Source organism: Parasteatoda tepidariorum, chromosome X1, assembly GCF_043381705.1.
Source record: "Parasteatoda tepidariorum isolate YZ-2023 chromosome X1, CAS_Ptep_4.0, whole genome shotgun sequence".
NCBI classification, from domain to species: Eukaryota; Metazoa; Arthropoda; class Arachnida; order Araneae; family Theridiidae; genus Parasteatoda; species Parasteatoda tepidariorum.
Genome location: NC_092214.1, coordinates 26,342,985 through 26,370,922, shown reverse-complemented (window position 1 = coordinate 26,370,922; position 27,938 = coordinate 26,342,985). Strand labels below are relative to the sequence as shown.

Here is a 27,938-nt window from a genome sequence, read left to right as displayed (position 1 = left end):
GGTGAAACCGAGCAAATTAAGGCTGAGTGCGCGGTTCTTGTTTTTCAGTGGCGCCATCCATGGCCAAGAATTCGACTTCTGCCACATCATACGTCACACCTGTTTATAAGGCTGACCCATTCATACATCCATTCATCCACAGATCGAAATTTTGACCTGAATCAGAGAACGATCGATCTCCAATCCAGTACCCCCAGAGGTATTGATTTGTCATGGGAACATGGAGGACTTTGCGACTCGACAGAATTTTAACGTGCATCAGTCACCAACTACACGGGGAGTCTTTGGCCGGCGGTGTTCGAACCCACGAACTGTCGGACATGGGCCAAGAGCCCTATCGACCAGGCTATCCCGGTCCACCAGAAATGTTATTGCCATACAGTACGGTAATTTTACCCGATTTTTTTTCTCACAACTAACACTACGAAAAGTTTTGGTAAATAGTAGCCGCCATATTTTGATGTAGAGGTAAACTAAATACATCTCTGAAAAACTGTAGTTATCGCGCAGAAAATTATACAAAATTGAGAAAACCATAATTGTTTGAAAGAGTTAGAGCAAATATAGTACTAAAAATCTGCTTGTTCTTTAAACGAAACGTTTTTGCAATGTAGCCATAAATTGATTCTAATGCGCTTGAAAACATATGTTGTCTGTAAAGGAGCAATTAAAAAACGAAAATTACGTGTATAGTTCCCACCACTTTTGGTGGCAGCTATACATCAAAAGGTTTTTCAGTATAGTAACAAAAGTTGATAGCAGTTTAAATCCTTTACAAAAGTAGCTGAAATTGATTCGATACAGTAACTTTTAATTCGGAAGCCCGATACAGTATTTATATCTATGTTTAAAAAGGTGCTCCGAAGCCCAGACTGATCAGCTCTCCCTCATAACAAAATAAAAAGATTTCACTGCATAAAAAAAAAGAAAATATCGTTTATTTCGGTGTATAGGTCAACTTTTCAAACCCCCAAATTTTGATGAAAATCAGGGGGTTGGGGTAAGTAAAGTTAGACATTCCTTGATCGTGAAATAGCGATGCATTATAAACAATGAGAAAGATATACATACTCTAAATCAATTTACCCCTTTCAAAAACTATTTTCATTATATGTTATATACAATTAATACAATTATAATTTTTTTAGAAACAATACTTTAAATTACGCAGCAAAGTTAAGATAATCTTTTCATGAATATTTTAAAAAGTTTAACACTTTTAAAAAATACCGTTTTTTAAAAACCGTACCGTACTTTAAAAAAATACCTTTTAAAAAATACCGTAAGGCTACAAATGTAAAGATCATCATCTTTGTCGGATTCAGTAACGTAAGCAATTACGTCATACGGACTGCAATATTTTCTACTTCATTCTCATCTTAGTTATAATTTAATTAATTTTTACAAGTTCCTTAATTTTAGAGATTTTTATACCTGACTTTTTCAGGGATCGACTTACACACGCGACATAATAGAAATTTGCTATCAAAAATAGAGGGTCGACATATACAGTGAGATGTATGGTATGTTCTTTTGAAATAAATTTTAATATCAAAACAATGTTTCGTGATAGGCATTCTTTATTTTTGCTCCAGGGGGTCACATCAATAAATTCTACTGAGTAATTTAATACATCAGAGGGGAGGTAGAGCACATCATAATGATTGAGAATTGCTTTGCTACCAATTTCCAGAACTATCGTAAACCACTTCCTATGCTTTTATCTATCTTAATCAGCTTAATTTTACGTTTACTAGCAATTTTTCTCAAAAATTGCATTCAAATTGCCTTAGAATTACATTGTCGTGCATTAATAATTTGGAGAGCAGCTTAGCAAGCTTGTCGAGTAAGTCGCCAAATTACAATTAAAAACTATTTCTGATTCAATTTGAAAACAATTTTTGATAATAATTACAAGAAAATGTCAAATTAAGATGCTTTAGATAAATTAAAATACCAGTCAAAAGTAGCAAGAATAGGAAACTCAGAATAATTCAGCGCTCCTAGCAGCGCAAGTTGTCACTTTTGAATAGGGGTTCCTAGGCAATTTTCAATCCTCGTGATAAGTTCTGCCACCCGTCCATGTTTGTATCCGCTATACTGAATCACTATTAAAATACAATGAAATTCATTAGGATCCAATTCATTGTTCTTATGATGTTGACTTTTTATGATGCGTTAAAATTAAAATAAAATAAGATTATTATTTATTTTATCCGTTTTTGTAGTTGTTTCAAATTGCAAGATATGGTTATACTGGGATACTAAACATCTCTACAATACTTAAAAAAATGGCATTACTAAAGGAACACCAGTTTTAATTTGAAATAAGTTTTCTATAATTTTGCTCATTCACATTTATATTTTATCTTTCTCATGTGAAAAATTTATAATTGCAAATTGTGCTCCTTAACCGAATTTATTTAGTGATTTATTTTTCGGTCTTAATGAAGCCACAATCGATATTATTTATCATGAATTTTAAACTACTAGTTAACATTTGAAATAGCTTTCATTGCACGTCTTTTTCATGTTTCTTATGGAACTATTGCTTTAAACTGAAGGAAATGACTTAAACTAGCCGGACACTAAAATACCATCACCACACGCTGAAGACCCTTACTTTATATGAACCTGATTCATGCTAAATTATAAGGATTAATTGTTAAAACTTTCAAATACAATTCCTGGTCATAAAAAAGTTTAAACGTAAAAGGAATTAAATAGTACATTTTAATGTTGAATTACTACATAAATTATAATTCGGAAGAAATGAAAATCCGATGATTGAGCACTAACTTGCGTGTTCAACTTCTATGAATTTTCTTGAAATTAAACGATATGTTTGTATTTTTCAGTTCATTAAAAGAAAGCGTGCAATGCGTCGATGAACACATGAACCTTTGTTTTACTCCAACACAAAGAAAAGTGTTCAACCATGTTGTATCAGGTGCAAGACAAGTCCTAACAGATTTATGTGTTCCAGGTACTATTCAAGAAGGTAAGTACTTTAAGAAGTTTATTTGCGCTTTTTTTTTTTTTTTTTTTTTTTTTTTTTTTTTTTTTTTNTTTCAAATACATTGTATACACCTGGTTTTTTTTTATTGTCTTGTCCATTTCTCCCTCCATTTCAATTTTAAGATTATGTATTTTGCTCAAAAATGAGTATATGCTGTTTCAATTTTGTGTTATGAAATTCAACTTCTATGTTTCGGAGCTATTTTTGACAACTTTATGCTCAATTTTGAGTTTGATACTTTTTTACGATAAGAACAGTGCAAATAGTTGCGACACGATTTTCTTTTCATGAATTCCGGTTCTTCAAAACATTAACAAAGACAAACCTTATTTTTATTACCAGAGATTGCAGCTTAGTTATTGGTAAAGGTGGGCATGGTCAAGCAAATCTAATATTCAATCGTGGGGATAGGGACCAACTATGAATTACGACACGCTTAGAAAGGAGGAGATTTTTGAAATTGGGGCAAAGGGGAGTGAGGGGTACCAAGAAGTGTAACATCGCGAATTAAAACGCTTAAAATCAGCAGATTAAATAGTTTAAATAATTGCATTTTTCCTCAAAAAGTAAGTACAAATTATTGTTATATGACCACAATTTCGAATAATGTTGTTCAAATTCGTTGCAGCCTTTCAAGGTGAACTATACCATTGTGCAGTTCTATTCTATCATTCAACAAACACGTTGCAGTACATTTGCACAATGTTGTGCAATTTTACTTTACTTTTGAACCTTATTTAGCTATATTGACATTTAAATGTTTGAAACAGTGAAATATCATTTATTAATTTAATATATATAAAGAGGGAGAAATTTACAGTATTGCACCAGTACTTGAAGTGGTATACAGAGGTAACTTCTTCTTTAGATACTTACAAAACAAGTGCATATATTTATAATTCAAAAAATATATTCAATTAAAAGAAAAATATCAGATTTTATCAAATATCAGTTTATCAAATTTTTATTCGAATTTTAAATTAATTTTTAAGTAAAGTTAAGTAAAGTTAGTTTTTGTAGTTATTTTGTGATAGTATATTAATTTTTATAAATATTAAATACCACAAAATACTAACTTCTTTTTTTAATCAAGATATTCTAAATCACTAATTAAGTTTAGTTTAAAATCTTATTTTTTTATAAATTTATATTAACTTTTTTGAAAATTATATATTATTTTATACATTATTTCCCACACTGTAAAAAATTTCGGTCTGTAGTTTCCAGCATTTTTGATGTTGAGGTAAACTATAACTTTTTACAGTGCATGCATTCAAATTCTTTTATTTACTTTTATTACTATTATAGTTTTATTTATTCATTTTATTAACTCGATATTAAATTCATTTATTCATTTTATCAACTCGATATTAAATTCATTTATTCATTTTATTAACTGGATTAAATATTATTGATTATCCATTTTTTGTCTTTATTAACTGACCACACATATTTTCATGCGCATTAGAATCAATTTATGGTTTCATTGCAGAAACAAATCGTCCAAAAGACAACCTCATTTACAGTAATATATTCACACTATTTCTTCCAAACACTTATTATTTTGACACTTTTATATAATTTTTTGCTCAATAACTACAGTTTTGAACTTAAAATAAAACATTTAATTTACCTCAACACCAAAAATGGATGCAACTATGAACATGAATTTTTTTACAAAGTAAGACCAAATGTTAATCTGCTAAAAATTTGATCACTCATTAAAATAACAGTTACAGAATCAAAGTTTTGCTGTCCTTTACTACTCATTGGATAGCAATAAATAACAAATAAATTAAAAATGAAAAAAATTAAATTAAAAAAATTAAATTAAATATTAAAGAATTAAAAAGAACAATTAAAAGAAAAAATTAAAAATGAAATTTATTTCTACATTATCAATTATTATTACACAGGAAAAAAATATTCTGTTTCACATGTTTAACTTTTTTCCTTTCCTTTCTCACATTTGTTTAATAACGTATAAATACGTCTTTCTATTAATTTGCAATGACTGAAAGTTATACAAAAATACCTACTAGGATTTTAAAATTTAAAAAGCAATATTATATTTTTTGCTCACAAATTTTCTGTAAATATTATAAAACAGCAAAGAAAAGAATGTGTTAATTAAGTCATCAATTATATTAACTTTAACAACATAATGAAGAATCTCATCTCTCTGATATTTAAAAAAGAAATTGCGCTATTTTTTTCAAAAAAAATGAAGCTAAATGTTTCAATTTCGTTGTTTTTAATTTTATTTCAAGTGAAAGAAACTGGTTATTTGGAATTCCCTAAGATACAAAATAAAGACGCATTTTTCTCGAAAAGCCCATTAATTCTTGCGTGTTGTTAACGACTTGTACAATAGTTATAAAAATAGTGTTAGGAAAAAAAATAGATGTGCGGGGAAAATAAAATTGACGGCTTAATTTAACGACACAGTGTCTCGTTGATGTGAAGTTATTTTTTTTATTTTATGGTATGCTTAAATTCCTTAGAAATGAGCCTATTTAAAAGCAGATATTAGAAAAGTCATATAAAAGTTTTTATTTTTATTATTTTATCTTATACCAAATAAGGAATTTTTATTAGCAGTAAAACAATTGGAAGAAATATAATTTTGAAAAAAAAGTATTCTGCAGGAAACTAACAATAAAAATATATGATTAATTTCCATTTTTTACACGCTCAGTTTAAATTAATTATAATTTAAACAATATTAACAAAAAAAATCTATATTTTTTTCGTGTCAACACGTTAACATTTTAATTTTAATCCGTAAGATCTTAAAATTCTCATACGAAGGACATTTTAGTTTTATTATGTACCATGAAATATTTTAAAAATTATATAAATAATTAATTTGAACTTAATGAAAATATTCTCGATTATTTAAATTTATTTAAGGTTGTTTTTGAACTATTGGTAAATAAAGCTTTTTTTACTCTAATTATTTATTAAGTATCTAAATTTTCTATTCATTTGAAACTTTATAATTATTTTTTTCATTTTTAAAAATTTATTTAAAGATTTAGTTCAAACAATTATGGGTAAACAAAACGTTTCGTAGGTTATTTCATGTTTTTTTTTATATAACATATAAGTTTAATCTATTGAATCATTATAATGATATAGAGAAATATTTTCAAATACATAAATTAAATAATTACTAGTATCTATACATCATTCGTTTCGATATCTTAACTTTTTCAAAACAAAATGTTTTAAAAAAACATAAAAATTTGTTTATTTTTACTTATAGTGATTTCACTTTACCTTTGTAAGGTAATGTTTATAATTTTAGATTAGTTGTTCTTAAAAAGTGTCTTAAAAAGAAATAAAGAGTTAATAATTTGCACTGCACTTTTTAGGTTATTGAGACCACATATAAATCAGTATGTAATGCAAGAATTAAATTTAAGTTGTTGTTGTTGTAGTTCATTTACGTCGCACTAGAGCTGCACAATGGGCTATTGGCGACGGTCTGGGAAACATCCTTGAGGATGATCCGAAGACATGGCATCACAATTTTGATCCTATGCAGAGGGGATGGCACCCCCGCTTCGGTAGCCCGACGACCTGCACGCGAAGTCGAGCACTTTACAGTAGAACAGTTTAACGAGGACCAATATCGCACACCCTCTGTCCCTACGCAGACTGATCCAAGAGGTCACCCACCCGCACACTGACCGCAGCCAGTGATACTTGACTTCGGTGATCTGATGGGAACCGGGTCTTAACGATCAGTCCACTGAGGGACGAATTAAATTTAAAAAATAATTGTATAAATTTATTATTCTTTGAATAAATTTTAAAAAAAACTATTTTGCTTAAGTTTACTAAACCAATGCCTAGCATATAAATAGTTCCTTAAATAATAAAAGTATGAATGATTTACTGTATAAAGCACTAGTAGCGTTAGCTGCTAAAACTCATAATAAGATATATGGATTACTTCTTCCGATTTCTTTTTACATCTTAACTAAAAAAAATAATGCTTGTATTGTAAATGAAATATTTTGTATTATTTACAAGGCAATTTGTATTTCCATTTACCTTTAGCTGCAAACATAGAAAAAAATTATTACAAATCATTCATTTGTAATTTTTTTCTGAAAAACTATTATTTAAAGCAAATATAATATCAATTGCTTTTTTTTTCAACATAAAATAAACAAGCTAGAGGCCACCAGTTTAAAGGGCACACAAAGATATGTCCAGTGGGTCAATGCATCCCTGATTGGTACTTGAACCTACTGTAATTTAATCTGTTTGACCCGTGGTGGCTCTGTTGATGGAGATCTTGCCCTTCAATTAGGTGACCCAGGTTCGAATTTCAGCTGCTGCCACCGGCTCGCACCGACCACAGTGCTGACATGATATCCTCAGCGGTAGACGGATCTTGGTTTAGATTCTCTTTCCATCGGGCTAACCGTCGGAGGTTTGGGAGGCATTTCTCCCTATATAACGCAAAAACAGGTTTATTCCATCAAAAAGGTTATGTTATTGTTGATTTACGTCGCACTAGAGCTGCACAACGGGCTATTGGCGACGGTCTGGGAAACATCCCTGAGGATGATCCGAAGAAATGCCATCACAATTTTGATCCTCTGCAGAGGGGATGGCACATCCGCTTCGGTAGCCCAACGACCTGCGCGCGAAGTCGAGCACTTTACGGTAGCACAGTTTAACGAGGACCAATACCGCACACCTTCGGTCCCTATGCAGACTGATCCAAGTGGGTCACCCACCCGCACACTGACCGCAGCCAGTGATGCTTGACTTCGGTGATCTCCATCAAAAAGGAATTTATATGAATGCTTGATCTAGAAGTTCTCTGCTTTTCAAATTTACAAGGCTTTCTGTATGATTACTCGAACCTGCTGCCTTTTTAAGTTTACTCGAACCCACTATCATTTGAACTCTTTTTCTGATACACTTTGTTTTTTTAATACCAGGACTTACTACCTTCTTATCGGTACTCGAACCCCACTCTCTTTTCATCGGTCCTCAAATCTAGTATCATTTGATCTATAATCGAATCATCGGTGCTTGAAAAAGCTATCATTTGAGCACTTATCGAATCCACTCGTTTTTTTTAATAATCGAACCCAAGATCCTTTTATTGATAATCGAACCCGCTATCATTTGAAAAATTTTCAAGCCCGTACTCTTTTAGTCAATACTGCAACCCACTGTCTTTCTGTCGGTACTCGAACTCGATATGATTTGAACTGAAAGTAATCGAGCAGGAGGCCACCAGTTTACAGGGCACACCGGGATACGTCCCGTTGTCCCGGTGGGCCAGTCCATCCATGAATATAATGAAAATATAAACGTTTATGATTCGACAGGAGGGCTATTCCATCTATACATAGATTTCAACCAATTCATTTGGTCGAGGATTTGACAGCCGATCCATGAAACAGGTTTAAGCGCATGAACTTTTTATTTTGGGAAAAAAGACAAAAGTATCTCAGTCAAAATTTGCAGTCAAAATTTGCAAATATACGTGATAATAAGAGCATTTATGATTCGACATGAAAGAGATTCCAGTAACGAAATTTTCGTTAATTGCTTTAGATTTTAGTTTTTTTCGTAATCAAAATAAACTTTTATACAAAAATTTGAAAAAAGATAATTACTGTTTTTCAAAACAATTACGAAACACAATTTTTTTATTTTAATTTTAATAGTATTTATAGCATATGACGTAATTTTATAGCATATGATTACATAATTTATACTAATAATATGTATTTTTTATTTCCTTTTTATAATAATTTCTTATATTTTATTTTTGTTAATTTTATTAGTAATTTTATTGCATTTTTTACTATATTTCATACTGCAGTTTATAGTGTTTTTTTTTAAATTTCCTATTTTATTTTATTTTACATTACAAATTATATTTTACGTTATATTATATATCTAGTCACGTGTTTATTTAAACATCCCTAAGTTTTACGATTCTGATAATTAATTTTAAAGAAAAAATTTAAAAAAGGCCTTTGTTAATTCACATCAAGAGATGAGAACTTAGGTTTGAAAAAGCTCATTATTTCCTGTTTCATTCATTGTTTTTACCTGAGTTGTAATTACTTATAAATCGATTTCTTATCAAAACAATTTCAAAACGTCAGATATTTTGTTGGGTTATTTATCAAACTCAATAGTGTAGCTACAAACAGAAGAAAAATTAATCGCCTTATACAAAAACTGATTATTTTAATATCAGTGAAAGTGCTTAAATAGTTCATTCTTATTTTTATACAGTTTATTTATGTTTTTATAGCTGAGTTTGTTATATCTAATTATTAAATATTTTTGAGAAGTCATTTAGCTTGTTTTTTATTTTACTTTAAGCAATTTAGTTTAAACTAAATAGCAAGTACATTATGTAGCTAAGAAAGTAATTTTTCTTCGTAAGAATACGAGTATGGAGAAATAAACTTTTAAAATTACTTAGTTTCCATGGTGTTGTTTCTATCCATCTTTTAAATTAAAAATAAGTCATCAGTGGCTGAAAAACCTGTAATTTTTACCGAATCTGGTGTTTTGATCATAGATTCATTCTTCATTGCAGGACATTTTATTATTTTTAGGGGCCATTTACGTTTTTCGGCCTGCAACTTTCAAAATTTATTTCATAATTAAGTTTAAACTCTAGCAACATTTAAAACAGATTTAATTTTTACTTTAGCTACCTAAGATACTTTTTTCCTAAAATTTTTGTTCAAATTAATTACATTTCGTGTTCTGTTTGCGTATTGAGGCCATGCTGTTACATAATGAAGCCAAACTCTTTCCGTGTTGAGTCTTTTAGCAATACTATACAAGTTATTAATTCTTCGGTATTTATTGCTATCTGTCCGATTATATAGCAAGGCATTCTAAATTTTCCTTATCTTTTAATTTTCTGATTGAATTTTTCTTTCAAAATATTTATTAATATTAATTTTGAGCAAGTTAATTTTTTCTTGAATCATTTTGTGGAATAAAATGCTCATTGTTTTAAACAATGAGGGAGAGTCATAAATAAGGGATTCAAAAATCAGTAAATATACTAAACATATCTCAAAACTATGATATATATATTATATATATATTTTCCGGATATCTATTATTTTTATTTTTCCCTCCTTTTTTCATTGTTCTGTAATTTTTTTTCATATTCTCTCTACATATTGAGCTATGTATATATATATATATATATATATATAGATATTTATTCATATATGCATTAATATATAATCTTTATCTGGTTGTGCTAAGCATTTTTATGGAAGGAATCAGTGCACAGCAGAAAAATAATGCTTTTAAATTATGTTAATAGCAAATTAAAATGCAGCATAATTTATTTATTACTACATACTACAATCAAGAAAAATACTATACTATATTGTAGTTAAATAAAATACAAGGCGCTTGTCCTTAAATGTGTTGTTTGAAGCTATAAAACAGAGACTTAAATTTAAAACTAAACGCATGAAATATTTTTTTAAATATCAAATTTAGGCAAGTTTTATTAGCTTGTTTTACAGGTATGGAGAAGAAAAAATTCTTTTCGATCTAATGACAAGTTCATGTTTTTTTTGTAATATTTTATTTTTTAAATATTGTTCAACACACACTAATACACAAATTTTTCTTCAGATTATTATGCTTTTATTTCTTTTTATTTTTTATCAGAGTATTTCAATTATATTTTTATTTTGTGTATCTTAATAAAGATATAGACAAATACTATTTAACCTTTAGTAAAGTAAATATATATGAGAATTACTCAAATAAAATTGATATTTTTGGTAAAATATAATGAAACTTTAAGAAAATAAAACAATTATTTTAATTATAAATTTAATAAATTTGTTAGTATACATTAATTACTCAGACTTATAAATAAATTTTAACGTTTAATACAATAAATATGTAAGAATTATTAAGGTGATCGGATAATTGAGTGAAAGATTTTTCTGACACTGTTGAAACAAATCTCATATTAAAAGTTATAAAGATTACGATAAAATGATTTATAAGTGATAAAATAAAATAAAAGTCGTAAATAAATTTTGCATTTTCAGTTTTAATACATTAAATATGTAAGAATTATTTAGGTGATCGGATAATTAAGTGAAAGATTTTTTCTGACACTGTTGAAATAAATCTCACATTAAAAGTTCTAAAGATTACGATAAAATGACTTATTAGTGATTAAATAAAAGTGAAGTCATAAATAAATTTTACATTTTCGCGTTTAATACAATAAATATGTAAGAATTATTTAGGTGATCGGATAATTAAGTGAAAGATTTTTCTGTCACTGTTAAATTAAATCTCATATTAAAAGTTCTAAAGATTACGATAAAATGATTTATTAGTGATTAAATAAAAGTAAAGTCATAAATAAATTTTAAATTTTAACGTTTTATACAAAAAATATGGAAGAATTATTTAGGTGATCGGATAATTAAGTGAAAGATTTTTCTGACAATGTTGAAATGAATCTTATATTAAAAGTTCTAAAAATTGCGATAAAATTACTTAAAATTACTAATTAAAATAAAAGTTCATCGAAGAAGAATAAAGCATGAACAAAATTAAATATCGTAAAATATTTGACGTGATAAATAATTAATTGTTTCTGCCACTTTTCTTCATCTCGTGTATAAACCGTGTCAAAGAGTTAGTAGATGGACATATAATTTACTTTCTAGTAAAATAAAAGTGTCACTACATTTTTATATAAAAGAATATGAGGGTAATGAAATATTGTAACTCACAGCCCAATTATTATATTAAAGAATACGTTTCTTTAGTGAAAAGTTCGTATCGGCGACGTCAAATACTTGAACTGATAAACAAGTATTTTTTCATTAAACGTCATTTTAACTTACATTTGAAGCCGAAAGTTATCTTTTGCTACAAGAATTGGAACAGATATTTAATATTTCAACAATAGATTAATAGAAACAATATCAAGTTTTTAAGTTACTGCATTATAAACTATCAAAATTTATATACTTTTTAATTTGTGACGTAATGATAAATATTTTTATATGTAAGCCAATCTTTATATTTTTATCCCAATAGAAACAATGTAAGTAAGATTTTGGTAAATNTGAACTTATATATATATATATATATATATATATATTTGCTTTAAAAAATATCTTTGCTTTAAGATTATATTAAATAATAACAAAGGTTTTTCTCTTTGTTAAAAACCTTTGAAGCTTATTGAAGGTCTAAAAGTATTAGAATTTCAGAAATTAACAAAGGAAACAGAATTGATTTTCCTTTCTTAAAGGAATATATCAGCCACAAAGCTTTTTTGCAAAAAGGTCAAAAGATATGAAAAAAAGTGCACATCACGATGCCGCAATTTATTTATCTCGGATTACGAAGGAAATAAGAGAGTTCTAGAAACTAAAATAGATGAAAGAAATACGAGAGTCACTGGAGGTACGAAAATCACAATTGATGATTCGCAAAACTTCTAAACACATTCTCCACAAAAACTTACTTAAGTAAGATTCACAGAATAAAAGTAATTTGTTACGACAAATTCTCTAGCTATAATGTCACTAAACATTATTTGTCGAACACATTGAAGCTATAAGATTCTTATTCATTTAGTATTTGGTAACTATATATTTATATAAAGTTAATAACTTTTAGACAAAAAAAATAATCGAGCATGCTTCGCCTTACCAAAAAACTACTTACACACATAAAAAAACCTATTAAGTTGTTTTTGACATATTGATGTTTTATATAGGTTACTGTAAAATATGAATTTTCCGAAGCGATACAGAACAGCTTCATTTCGATGAAACCTGTGTTTTTAATGGATGTACAGCTGAACCAGCAACACCTGTGGCACAATAATGTTTTATGAATCCCTATATTTATTCCTATATCTATATAAACCATATCCCATAATGGTTTTAGCAATTTTGTAAAAAAATTAACCACGATAATAAACACATTTCGGTTCGCATTTGAAGCGAGAAAATTAAATCACCGTCGAAATCTAACGAATCATTATTGAGGAAAGCTGGCAGAAAATATCAGAACTTGCTTGATTGACTAGGGAAACAATGAGGAATTGAAAAGTGATTTTTAAAAACACTTCAATGACTCATAAAAGTAGCAAACGGATGCGGGTTGGGGTTTCTCAACCAGCTTATTCACTATTGATTATCAATAGATTTTAAAAGCATTTTTGCTTTTGATTCGCTTAAATATTAATTTGTCACCCCTAATGCTCTAATATTTTTAATTCCTTTTATTGTAATTATTCAAAAAAAATATGCAATGAAGGTGTTAATTACAAACAAAACTGTACACTATCCTATTTTGCACAAAAATATTTTAATCGCTTTTTCTTTGTTCAATTTTGAAGACACTGTTAAATGGGTAAGATTTTTTGAGTCAAGTTTTCTTGCATCCTTTCGACCTTTCATTCATCACTTTATTTTTAGGAATAAGTAATTCTGCCCCGCCCAATTCTAGGCACTCAGAAAAGTTTATAGAATTCTAAAATCATGACAAACAATCTGGCAACTGGCCAAGAACAAACAAAATTATACATAAAATTTACATTGAAGACATCAAAAGGAAAGAAATGTTTAAATAGACAGCAATGAGAGCAGCGTATCAAAAAATTTATCATGAAAATCAAGATCAATTAACGTGACAGTAGCTGGAATCCAAAAATGGGTATAGCGATAATAGTAGTAGATTATACAAATTTTTCTTATTTAACCTATTTTTTATTGAATTTTTATTTTATTTTTTCATTTCATTACCTATTTTACATTTTTTCATAAATAAAAATTTTAATATATAATAAAGAAATAAAGCAAACACGACTTTGAAATGCTTACTACCAGCATATTTAAGCCCTCATCAGCTGATAAGTTAAAGTAACAAAAAATTTGTTAAAATAAGGATGTAAATTCTAAAGTGTCTAAAACTAGTGTAAAACAAATACGTTATTAAGTTTAAAAGTTTACATATAGAAACTAGCCAGAATAAAGTCTCTTTGACTTAAAAAAACTAATTAATCAAAATTAAATCACTATCATTAAAAAGATATAGAATGGATTTTTAAACAACATAAGCTCAAAATACTTTAATAAAATACTAAGAGCTATATAGTAAATGGTTCCATTTGGATTGAAATTTAAAATTAGTCAAAATTATGAAAATCTAAAATCTAAAATAAAAGTAAACCTCAAGCTGAAAAGTTCTGAAGTTGTATCCAGAAGTAGTGGAAAAAGTTGATCTCCAGGATTGAATGTTTTTTAATAATCGTTCATGAAACCCTTTGTTTATTGGATGCATTTAGCTAGTCCTTTTCATTTTCTGTATGAATAAATAAGTTGCCACTAAGTTTTTGGAATATAGGGCAATTTATTATAAGATACTTCATATCGTGGGTGTTGTCTAAGTATCTGCAATCAAAAGACTTTATCACTAATTTTAAGTCACGACATAATTTTAGCTTTTTTTAAAAAAGAAGTTTCTAGCATGGTCAGTGGTTAGTTGTGTACCTCGTCATTTAATATTTAGACATTGAAACTTTTTGTGGTAATTATTTTTTATTGTATTTTTAAACTTCTAACGTTGTTCTGCATCTCTTTCCATTTATGATTTCATATTTTGGTCTTGGAATATTTTGAACTGATATAATTTATTATATTTTTTAATTTCTTGAGCAGTTTCTTACACATCACCTTTTATTTGTCTATTACTATTTAGACTTTAGAATAATTTGAGTGAATATTTTTATTAGATTTTGAAAAGTTTTAAGTGATCCACATGTCTTGGCATTCATCACTTAGTGTATAGGCTTTGGAATACTTTGTACTGATATTATTAATTGTATTTTAACTTTTTCGTGTAGTGCCTTTCTCAGAACCTTTCATTCCTCTTTTAATATTTTGACCTTCAAATGATTTAAGCAAATATTTTTTATTATATATTTAAAATTCTAGAGCGGTCCTGTGCTCTTTGCATATCTCTTTGCATTCGTCATTTAATGTATAGTTTTTGGAGTATTTTACACTCATATTTGTACTTTGAAATTTGTAGTTTGATGCCTTACCTTGCACCTTTTATTCGTCTTATAATATAATGACCTTTCATAGATTTTAGCAAATATTTTTATCTTATTTTGTAAATTCCATAGCAGTGCTTTATGCTCTTTTTATGTTTCCAAACAATCATTGCTTAATTTTTTTACCTCAGTATAACTTGAGCAATTTTTTTTTGTGCTACTCAGCTAGCTGTTTTAGAATTATATATTTCGTTTAAATCATACTAATATATCTTTTTATTCTAGCTTACCTGGCTCATGCCTCGTGTTTTATTAATATTACTCTAGACGAGGAAAAATGCGCTCCAAAATATCGACATTTGATCAAGATGTCTGAAAATGTGAATGAAAAACAAAATGTAGATGAAGGATTAAAAGGTTCTTGCTGGTAAAACACTTTTTCATTATTTTTCTTCAAATTCTATGAATGCCACTTGATGGATCTGTTTTTCTTAAAGAAGAAATACCTATTATTATTTTGTCCATTTGTATTTTTATGGAAAGAATTTTTTATATCTTTTTTATGTAATGATTTTGAAATGTAAGAGCTTTATAAGTAACTATTAATTTTTTAACCCAAAATACAATGTGTTCTTACATGTCAGGGAATAACTCAAAAGTAGTTAATAACTTTTAATATTTTTAAGACACGTCATTTTATAGTTATATCTTACGCTAGATATTAAGAAGGCGTGTTCAATATCAGGAATTGAGACGTGTTTCCTTATCAAAAGAACTTACAAATATTAAATGGAGTGTTGATTACAAAGTTACTAAAAGTAACGATTATTTAAATAATCCGTCTTATAAACTTATTGTTGCATTTTGAACCTTAATGCTGTATAGGTAAAATTTTTGAAATCTTACTCTATTGAAAAAAAATTTGTACCTGTTGAACCACTATAACTTGCAAATTCATAAGTTACGAAGGAGAATAACTTTACCGCAATAATAATTACTTCTCAAATCTTGTTTAATCAATACTATTGTCAAGTTAATTGAATATATAATTTATTTTAACCCTTTTTTAAAATTCAAAGAAAACTTGCTCGATATTGTGGTTCAAAGAACAGATATTATGGTACAAATTATCGATATCAAGATTCATATAAATTTTTTATTAGTGAATAGTTAGGGAAGCGAAGCCAATGTGATTAAGGGTACCACTTTGATCCGCTATTTTATATCGTATAATTAAAAGCAAAAATTTTTAATCTTAGCATCTTATTAACTCTTTCTCGGTGATTGTGGCTTTTTACTTTCTTAGCAGCGATATTTTTTCTTCTTGGAAACACAAGTGTGATGAATTAAAAAATTTTATCAATTTTATGACAAATCACATATTCAAATAATGCAAGAATAGCTAATTATAAAAAAAATTCCTCGACTTCCGAATGGACAAGAAGATATTTTTTTGTATTGTGTACAGTATGGAGCAAAAACAAATTGAGACTTTTTCAAAGTTTTGTATTTTCAGTGATTTTTGTCTTCGCAAATAAAAGTTGTTTTAAGGTTTCGGTTACTGAATATAATTACTCAATACAAATCAAAATTTTTTGCTTAAAAATATTTTTTATTTTAAAAATTTAATTTGAGAGAGAAAATTATGACCAGGCAAGGAAAAAACTTGAAACTTTAATAGACGTCGATATGGATGTGACTGGAAAGAACAGGGCTACTATTTTTCTTTTCAAAAAAAAGTCTAAAGTAACGAAGGGGCTTAAATAAGATCAGGTTCCATAATAGATAGTCATCTTGAAATGCATTTCAGCTTCTGATTTCAAGTTTCTTTGCTCAAATAAAGCATTTTTTGAAAGTCAATTTTTTGCTTAGTACTGTAGTTATCAAATGGAAATTTCAGGAAATTGTGAAGTACTGCATGTTTTATCTATTTTTATGGTTTTGGGTTTTTTTTCTTTTGTTCATCAGTATTAAATGTTCTACGTATTAAATTTAAACTATAAAAATATTTTCCCTTCGGTTAAAATCCACTTGTAAATTGTATCTATTCAAAAAAGATTTAAAAACAACAAAAAAAATCATTAAAAACATTTTCTTGGGCTAATTTTTGTTCTAGAATTCAGTATTGCATTTTTGAATTTTTTAAAAAATATGCTGGTAGATTTCTTTAGTTGTTTTATAATTAATTTTAGGACATTAAATAATATAAAAAATATTATTATAAATTTTTATTTTGCATTAATGGGTTAAAAAGCGTGATTACATATTTATTGTTGGTAATATGCAATTTTGCTTTTGTACAATGTTGTAAATTCTTCAATATACTAAACCTAATGTAATAATACATTTAATTCCTTTTCTTTCTTGGAAACCATAAATTTAAGTAAAAAATTGTTGGACATTTATAATATTTTACTCAATGTTTTATAAATTCCAAAGCATTGGTAAAAAAAATACACGTTTTATTTTTCTATTTCTGGATCGGGAATAAACTGCTAGATCAAATAAGTTTCGGGATGTCTTTAGATTCTTTTGCCGAAACTTCAATCTCAGCAGGAGATTTCGCTTAAATTTTCATTATTTATTATTTTTTCAAAAAAAAAATCAGGGTATATGTTTTCTAATTTAATGATCTAAATTAATTCTCCAATTAATTTAGATCATTAATCACTAATATACAATATATTATTAAAAAAATTGTGAATTCTCCATTACCATAGTTAAAAATGCCACTTTACGTACTTCCTGTTGGCAATCTGCAATGCTGCTAAATGTAGCAAATTCTTCAATATACTAAACCTAAAGTAATAATACATTCAATTCCTTTTCTTTCTTGGAAACTATCCATTTTAGTAAAAGTTTTAAGGCGATTCAGAATATTTTAATCAATGATTTCTTATAAATTTCAAAGCATTAGTAAAAAAATATACGCTTTTGTATTTCTGGACTGGAAATTAAATGTAAGAGCTAATAAGTTTCGGGACATCTATAGATCCGCTTGCCAAAACTTCAATCTTTGCAGGAGATTTTGCTCAATTTTTTTGTATTTATCAATTTTTCAGAAAGAAAGAAATGCTAGTATAATTTTTAGTAATTTTCCCATTTATTTTGCATCATTTACTACTAATAAAAATATTATTAACAAATTACGATTTCTGCATTACTGGGTTAAAAATGCCAATTTATGTACTTCCTGTTTGACTCTTTGACAATGCTGCTAAATGTTGCAGGTTCTTCAATTTATGTAATAATAGGTTTATTTCCTTTTCTCTCTTGAAAACCATTCATTTCAGTAAAAGCTTTGGGGAGTTCTAGAATATTTTATGCAATAATTTTTAATAAATTCAAAAGCATCAGTAAAAAAAAAGACCTTTTTTATTTCTGGAACGAGAATAAAATGTAAGAGCAAATAACTTTCAGGACATCTTTAGATCCGCTTGCCAAAACTTCAATCTAAGCAGGAGATTTTGCTCAATCGAGCAATCTTCCTATGATATAGTATCCCTTTTGAATAAGGAATCTATCAGTGGAAAAATGGCATTCATTTCCTGGGGGCTTTTTTCGAAACGAAAAAAATTGAGACAGAGTATTTTCCAAGAAGAGAATGGACCTTCGAAAGAATCTTTTCTGTGGAATGTGAGTATTTCGAAGTGACACTCAAACTCACGTTTCAGATTATTAAACTCAGTAGGGGAAGAAGTATGTTAACAGTTGGCCGAAGTTCAAGGTTTTATCGACCGTTTTGAGTGACGGAAAACAATGTTCCCTCAAAAGTTTAGGGATTAATGTCTTTCTGTAATTCTTTATGAATATTTACATTGTACGAATGCCTTCCAACAATTTTTCTCACACTTTAGAAAAATGTTTTTCGCCTAGTCATCAATATTAATGATTCTTTTTGAGAATGAAATTCTCAGAAATTTCACTTTCCGGGTAGCGATTCCTTTTCTGAAAACGAAAATTGTGTTTTTTGTAGGTTTTTTTTCAGGTTTATTCGTGAAATAAATCATGACAAAAAAGTGCTATTTTTTACGTCAAACAAACGTCAAGTTCATTATTATTGATATTATTTTTTAATTAAATTCTTGAAGTTGAATGATTATGGAGAATGTTTGACTTGAATGACTAAAATTCATAGTTTTTAGTGGAGTGATATCTATATTTTTTTATATAATATCTATTGTTATGTTCAACAAATGAAATAAAACGAAGATTAAAGATATGGCCGTTTCAAACGAAAAATAAAGAAAGTCATTTTCAAGCTCTTTTAAATGATAATAATGATGTTGACGTATGCCTGTTTATGCAGAGGGGGTGCGATAGCTCTTGTTTCCCAGTGGCGCCATCTATGGCCAAGAATTCGACTTCTACCACACCATACGTCACACCTGTTTATAGGGCGGACCCATTCATTCATCTACAGATCGTAATTTTGACCTGAATCAGAGAACGATCGATCTCCAATCCAGTACCCCCAGAGGATTGATTTGTTATGGCGAGGACTTTTGCGACTCGACAGATTTAACGTGCATCAGTCACTTTACTACACGGGGAGTCTTCGGCCGGCGGGGTTCAAACCCATGAACTCTCGGACATGGGCCCTCCGCCCTACCGACCAGGCTATTCCGGCCTGATAATAATGATAAAGAAAAGATTTGAACCATGGTAGCCCAGTGGTTAGGCAATCGAGTTCCGGTCCGAAGGGGCCAGGATTCAATTCTTGATTCCACTAAGACCCACTGCGTACATGCGACGTGCATGCTCGCAAAATCTGTGGAATTCAAAGTCCTGTGGTCTGCCACTAAACAGTACCATGGATACAGTGATCTGCCATTGAGTGATGCTGACATCTATCCGTTGGGTTCTAAACTAAGAATTACTTTCACCTAAGCTAAGAATTACGTTGATTTTTTGCTGTTTTTTATTGATTTGTGACACCCCATTTGCATTTGTATGTTTTTATTTTTGATAAGAAACAAATAGATATTAAAGATAGCATTTACGGAATACCTTATATAAAAATATCATACATATTTTTAGAATATTCTAAAATTAAAATTAAAATTAGACATGTTCGGAATTAAATATACATTGTCAAATTATTGCAGAGGTCAGTCATAGTGAAAGTCAGAATGAAAGCATCAAAGCCAGTTTGTTTGAATAATTAAACTGAAAGTTGTTACTAATAATTATCTATCACTTTACATTGCATTGCGCTTCATCCAAAAAGCAAACTAGTTTGGATGCTTTTAGTCCAACCTTCATTGTGAATTACCTCTAGCAGAATTATTCACTAGAATGCAGTAATTTTTTTTTTGTTTTTTCTCTCTTAACTGTATACTGAGATCAATGATTATGAAATGCCTCAAAGATACGATGCCTAATACCCAACAAAGTTTTAACAAATAAGCCGAAGAGCCATTACATTATGACCAACCTCCATCTATAACATTGGGCTCGCCCAGGTTTTCATGGTTTCTCGCCCAGGAACAATGCTTACATGGGGCACATTAGGACCCATAATCCTCATGGAGCAATCCCTGACGAATGTAAGCCACTTGAACATAGTTGCAGACCAGGTTCACCCATTCATGGCAACAGTTTTTCCTGCGGGGAATGGTGCTTACCAACAAGATAATGCACCATGTCATAAGAGTCGAATCGTCATGGATTGGATCGAGGAACATTCCAGTGACTTTCAAGTCATGTCTTGGCCCCCAAATTCACCTGACCTTAATCCAATAGAGCATTTGTGGTCCTACTTGGAAAGCCAAATTCTTGCTGCCACGCTGCCCCCTCGCAATGTGTTGCAGGACCAGTTGGAGAACGCTTGGTTCCAGATACCTCAGACTACCTATCAGCACCTTGTGGAATCAATGCCACGGCGGGTGCTAGCAGTTTTGAGAGCTAAAGGTGGTCCTACATGTTATTAGCAGGGTGGTCATAATGTAATGGCTCTTCGGTGTATAATTGTATGCTCATTTACGAATATGCAACGTAAGTATCTTGTAGATATGATTTCTAAAGTTTAAATAGAAATTGATTTTGAGTTATAATTTTTTCCTCAGTTCTGAGTTAGCTTCCTGAAACCAAGCGTCCAACACATTGGACAACATTTTATATAATGTTATTACTTTAGAAATAACACTTATGACTTTTTCTGCTTGCATGTCTTCACTAATCAATTGTCAATGTAAAAATGTAATTTGTTTTACCTCATTAGTCGAATTTTTTAATTACAATGAAAAATAATAAGAGAAATGAGAAATAAGATTCAAAGTTACCTTTCAGACAGTTTTAAGGCACATAACTTTGTTACTGTTTAAGTCCGGTGGATCTTATTTCATGGCTAAAATGTGAAGAAATTAATAATAAAAATATACTAAAGTATGAAAAAGTGTTAAAAAATAAAATTTATCATTTTTTATGAAAAATTTTAAATAATTGATATTACAATTACATTTGGAGATAATCAAAAAACTTTATTAAAAATTATTTCGTTTATGAGTTTACTTTCTTGTAAGCTATATATTTCTAAGTAATAAAATTTTTACCATTTTATTATATCTCGAAAGGTTAATCGATATTTCTATCACGCTTTAACTTCTGGTGTTAAGATGCTATCTAATTTAGAGTTTGTTAATGAGATTTTTTTCAGAACTTTCTGTCTTTCAATTAACATAAATTAATCGTAGTTTTTATTTATCTTAAATACACTTTTTAGATCAGAATTCGTGCCTCTTCATAAGCATTATCTATTCACTTTCAACTCATTTTGTTATCAGTCAATAGACACGTAAACTGGTTTTACATGCATCAAAATGTGTACTTCACATAATTTTCTCTCACCTTTTTGCCTAATTGCTTGAGAAGCTTTGGTTATCGTTTCTGGTCATCCAAAATATAAGTTCAAAGGAAAATTTGTGATAGCTTTTACTGATAACTTTTACATAAACTGTCATTTGTGAATCACTTGTTGCAAAGGTAACAAGCATGTTCTAAGTTTTCAAAATTCAATGGTTTAAGTAGCATAATTCCATTTTGTTTTACTTTTAAATTATTACAACTTTTGAAGTAATAAAATCTAGTTTAATACAGCCATTGTTTCTAACCATATTCAGTGATTAGAAAAATATAAACGTCATTTCCTATTATTCACATAAATGAATAAGAAAAAACCTGAAAATCATTCAAACCACCTTTTAACTATTAAGAGGAGAAAAGTCTTATGATTGACCTGTCACCATTTCAAATATTTCTGCAATCACACAGCTATTTATTTTAATCTACTAGAATTATTTTTTAAATAAATCTGCATTATAATTCTGACTCTTTAAAAGGCACTCTAATAAGTGTAAGCATCACATTTCGGAACACTTGTTTCATAAATTTCAGAATGCTGAATTCATATATATTATATAAACTTTGATGTGCTAAATTCAAATATGTTTGATGATTTTGATATGCTGAATTCAAATATGTTCTCAGGATCGAAATTCTGAATTTATATATCTTCAATGAATTTCGAGGTGCTGAGTTTAATACTTTGAGGTCATTACAAAATTTTGAAATGTTGAATTCAATACTTTGAGCTCAGTTGAAGTGCTCCAATATTATTTCGCAAATATCTTTTTTTTCTTTATTAAAAAAGAAAAAAAGTTAGAAAAAAAGTAATATTCTAAAGTGAAGATAAAGACTTGAACTTTCCAATTATTGGGTGTGAGGCTCAAAACATGCGATGACCATAAATTCATTTTCACCTATTCTTATACATTGTTTATTCATTTTACCATGACCTAAAACTATTAAAAGTTTTAATTTTAAGCTAAACAGATTACTTTTAAAATGCTTTGATAAATAATTTACCAAATTTATTTACTCTCGAATGTTACACAGCTTGTCCGTTAAAACCAGATTATAAAAATGTTTTTTTAAATTTACTTACTCTCGAATATTGGACAGCGTATCCTTTTAGACGGTATTTCAAAAATGCAGGGTGTTCCGTAATGACCACCCTTGATTTGTATTTTTAGAATCTTCATCAAAAAGAGAAAGCAAAAAATAATACAAAATGGGGTTTTCCAATTTTTATTAGAATGAAAAAAAAATGCTTTTGAAATCTGACTAATCATGGAACAAGAAACAGAACAACAAGACGTAACAATAATAAGCAACAAGATAGGCTTGATTGTGAGGGGAAACGGAGAAGAATCGAAAGATGATTATTAGAAACACCCTCAACTTCCAACTAAACCAGTTTTGCTGCTTATTACATCTGCCATCCTCGACTGTTAATGGTCAGATTTCAGCTGCGATATTTTTCCTTTTTTACCTCAGTTAAATATTAATTTGCGACTCCAAATGCGTATGCTTTTTTGTTTTCACTTTTGATAAGAATTCTAAAATTTCTTATATAGGGCAGTATTTTATGAAACGCCCAGTATATGCTGCATAAATTTTCCTACATTACTAACAAATCTGAGAATGATTATTATAATATGTAAGAGATTTTGCTGTAATAATAAGTGTATAATGGTTGTGTAAATGCGACTAAGCTGTGCAACTTGAAATGTCGTTATTTTAAAAATACTCTGATTCGCAAAAAAAATCCATTTATTTACTAAGTCCTTTGCAAGTTTTCATATTTTTTTCGAAGTCGAATTCGGCCCCAGACAATTGTGTAGATTTCTCAAGTCTTTTAACGATGAACATGTAATGTTGTGAAATCAAGAAATTAATTATTAAATAATTCCTTTCTCTAATAAATTTAAGCTGACCAGCGTCCCCAAAAAACTAAAAACTTGTAGTAAAATTTCTAAAAGTATGTTTGAAAACTCACTGCTTTACCTTTCCAATTTAATATTCTGAGAACAGAAATCAATCGAAGAGATTTTCTAACAAAAATATATTTGTTAAAAATAATTAAAAAGGTAAAAAGGTAGGTTTTCGAATATTATTTTAGAAATTTTGTTACCAGTGCTGAGGACGCCGGTCAACTTGAATAAGTTGCTTATTACATGGCATGTTGAAATTTGTATTTACCCCTCTTTTTGTTGACACAGATTCTAAATTCATTGTTTTTTACTAGAACTATGTGATTCGAAATTTCATTTGATGATTTTATAATTTAAAACTTAATTCCAATTTCGGAGAAAATGTAATTAATTACAAGTATTTATAGTTAGTGATTATAATTTTAAATATTATAATAATCAATCATGAATTGCAATTGCAAATGTAAAGATAATTACAACTAATATAAAACTAGAATAATAAGTAATAATGGTCAACGATTGCAAATAAAGATATCATTACATCCAATCTTATCTACAATTGTAATTTTAATTTAAAATAAGCCTGACCACGTGTATTTTTGATTATAAAGTAATTGATTGCTGTAATTGTATACATTAGCCAAGCTCTGGTTAAATCCTGTATAAAATGCATTTGATAAATAACATTGTAACGTTTTATGTTCTGTTATAATTTGCAGTGCTTTCAGAGAATTTATTCTCTGCAAATACGTCTATGTTGAACGAGACTGTGGACCTGATGCTAATGTCTTTTTACAACAGCATTTAGATCGAATTACAAGCCCTTTGTTACACGAGCACTGTGCCCATTACACTTATGGAACTGGAACCTGCAATTCATCCTCAAGCGATTTGAACTTCACAATCTTTCCTCCAATGATACTAACATTATCTCTTTCGATCGCAGTAATGAATTTTCTCTTTTTCCCCACTTTAATACTACATTTGTAAATGGATAAGAAATCGATACAAGTGGCACAAAATTTCCAAGACAGACTTACATCATTTCCTGATACTTACCCGTTAATGTATTTTGAGTGCTTTGTAATTAGTAGGGTTCTGTAGTTGTCAATGCCAAATCAAATTATATTGTTCCAATATTGGCCACTTCTGAATTCTTTTCGCATGTATGTATATATATTGTAAGTATGTGTAATATATATACTTATAATAATGGAGGAGACACTTTCAATTTTTGGCATTTTTTTAAATTTCTTAAGAAATACTTAAAGGATTATCTGATAGCTTTAAAGATGTTTAGTTCATGCAATTTTTCATACTTAAAATTAAAAATAAAAAATATAAAGCTATGAAATTTAAAGCCATTAGCTTGTAACTTGTATCGATTACTTTAGTTGTTATTTTTAATAACTGCATTAATTTTTGTGCACCCAAAGTAAATATTTGTGAAAATATGGGCATTTTAATAAAAAACTAATTTTTTCACCTTCGTTCTTCCATTATATCTTTTTAGATATTCAATGGAATTAAACAAAATTTTTGGAGCAATTAAAGATTAATTACAAAATTGTCGATTTAAAATTTTAAAAATTTCGTTAAAAACTGCACAAGCTATGAGTATTTAAGCTTGTTCTTTTATACTGCATATACACTTAAAAAGTTTTAAATTTTTTTTCATAACTTTGTAGTAAATCGTATTTGAATATCTTAATTTGATTTGAATATCTTAAAAATTCAAAAAGTTTCAAGCAATTTTTCAAAGTATAGTTTTTGTACTTTTCAAAAAAAAAGCTTAAAACAATCAGGGGTTTTTCACAAAGTTTATTTTGTATCATAAGACAAAATTTAATATCAAATGATAATATCTTACAATAATCGTCTGGAAACTAAACTTAGATGGTATGGAAATAGAAAACATGCAAAAAAAAACAACTTTTAGGGGGATGTGATCCCCTACAATGCCGGTCTCATTTTTAATAAATCTTGCTTAATAGTATACAATTAAATTTGTGTATATCGTTTTTAGGTCTCTTTTTAAAAGTACAAGAGCTATTTAACACCTCTAAATTACAAAACAATCCTTTTAGTATTTCTTTTGAAATTTGAACAAATTTCTAAAACTGAAAGTAGTGTCTCTTCCTTTGGTGTGTGTGTGTATATATATATAACTTATGTGTACATTAACACCTAAAATTGTAACATAATAATAAGTTTTGAATAGATTAGCACAATAAAACAGTTTTTAAGCAACCAATGTATATACAACTTTGAAAAAAAATTATTCTCATTATGTTATTTAAAAATGATTGTATATGCATTCTAAATAAAATGGTTTTAAATTTGTATCGCCTTTTAATCACAAAAATTATTCTGTTTTTTTACTCGCTATTATACAAAATCTTATTTCATAAATGGGGCTAAGCAGCCCCTGCAATTGGAAATGCCACTGCTTAACTCCTTCCTCGTATAATTTTAAACATAAAGCAATAGATTGGGAACTTCAGGATTAAGTATGGGGACAAAATCACCTTCGTATAAGACTTTTTAAGTGAAACTCATTCACATTTGTGTTATCTGAAGAGAAATACCATGAAAACTTCATATGGCTAACCCTTTCGAACCTGACGGGACATATATGTCCCATAAGACTTTCCAAGTAAATAGTTAAGCTAAATAGATCCCATTTTAACATTGTATTTGCACATCACAGTTCCTCTTTCTATTTGGATAGTTAGCAGCACTTGTAAAACTGCCATGATGGCATAGCTTTGAAAAAAAAATCAAATTTTTGTGAATTGTGTGAAAAATTCACACATTCACACAATCACAATTATGAGCAATAAAAGGTCGCGGGTAATTATTTAGGTGAGAAAAAATACTGAAACTTTTAACAATCACCGAATTTGGTAAGCAAGGGAAATACTTAAAGTATCAAAAAGTAATTTTATTCAGTAAAACTGGAATTAGATCGCTTTTCTATAGGAAGTACCTGAACTTTTCTTCATCAGATAAATTTGTTTTTCATTATTTTAATCATTTCTTTGACTTTATTATCTACAATAATGACTGGTCAAAGATTTTTTACTTAGCTAAATATTAATTTTTGACCTCTCTTTTTAATTTCAATCATAAAAAAATTCTAAAAATATATATTAAGAGTGGACATTTCGGAACACTTTATATAATCTTTTTAAAGTTAAAACAAGACTTTTTCAGGTTAAACTATTATACTTGGAGTACACAAAATTTTAAATTAATTTTAATGAAGGTCAGAAAAATGTAAACTAAAGTTTATTAATTGCAATTATTAATTCTTATTATTTTATCCATACTATGCTGCATGCTTTGAGTTCTGAAACGCAAAATTTAAAACTAATTTAAATAAGGGTAAGATCAAGAGCAAATTTAAATAAATTAATTGCAATGATTTATTTCTAATTATTTGTATCAAAGATGTTACATTCAAAATCTACTGCTACATAAAATATCTCGATATTTTAGCTTCAATCTAATCTTACGTCCCAAAGTTAAGTTGAGTTGATGATGAAGAAGGTCTATATCACTCGTTTTTATTCTCCGTGTCTTTGAGAGAAATGAAGTTGTCATTACAGGATGGGGTTGAGTTAAGATGATGAAGAATTAAAATTACAGGGTGATCGTAGAATTCAGCAATTCAATAGTAAGGATAATTCGTCGCATAGTTGGCAACTTTCAAAGATTCAAAAAATAAAATTTTGATTCCAACAATTTTAAAGTGGTACAAAATTATAAGGCGCTCGTAAGACTCGTCAACCTAGAGAATCCTTAACGGAAACGCTTTTTTCCCCCAGAGGCTTTCACAATCTCATTAGATTTACGTAAATTTAAAATTTGTAGATTGGGAACTAGAATTGTTAAGTTTAGCTTAAAAAGAACTCTAAATTGTGGTTTTCATCGTAGTAAAGAAGACTGTGGAAGGAAAACTCCGATTGAGTTGCACAATGTATTTGATCAAATTTTCTAAGAGGAGATGCTTTACAGACACTGGGGAATGACAAGGATCACACCAAGGGGAGTTCACAGGTTCGATCTT

At 28.7% G+C, this 27,938-nt stretch overlaps 1 protein-coding gene across 1 annotated transcript in view; it reads left to right on the top strand.

The window, feature by feature from the left end:
- LOC107456707 (uncharacterized) overlaps positions 1–26,209 on the top strand; it is a 58,907-nt gene extending 32,698 nt beyond the window's left edge. Inside the window, exons 3-5 of the mRNA XM_016074644.4 lie at positions 2,859–3,001; positions 15,378–15,519; positions 24,586–26,209. Of these exons, the coding sequence (XP_015930130.1) occupies positions 2,859–3,001; positions 15,378–15,519; positions 24,586–24,856 (556 nt within the window). The 3' untranslated portion in view covers positions 24,857–26,209. The remainder of the gene's footprint in view (positions 1–2,858; positions 3,002–15,377; positions 15,520–24,585) is intronic.
- Positions 26,210–27,938: the final 1,729 nt, after the last annotated feature.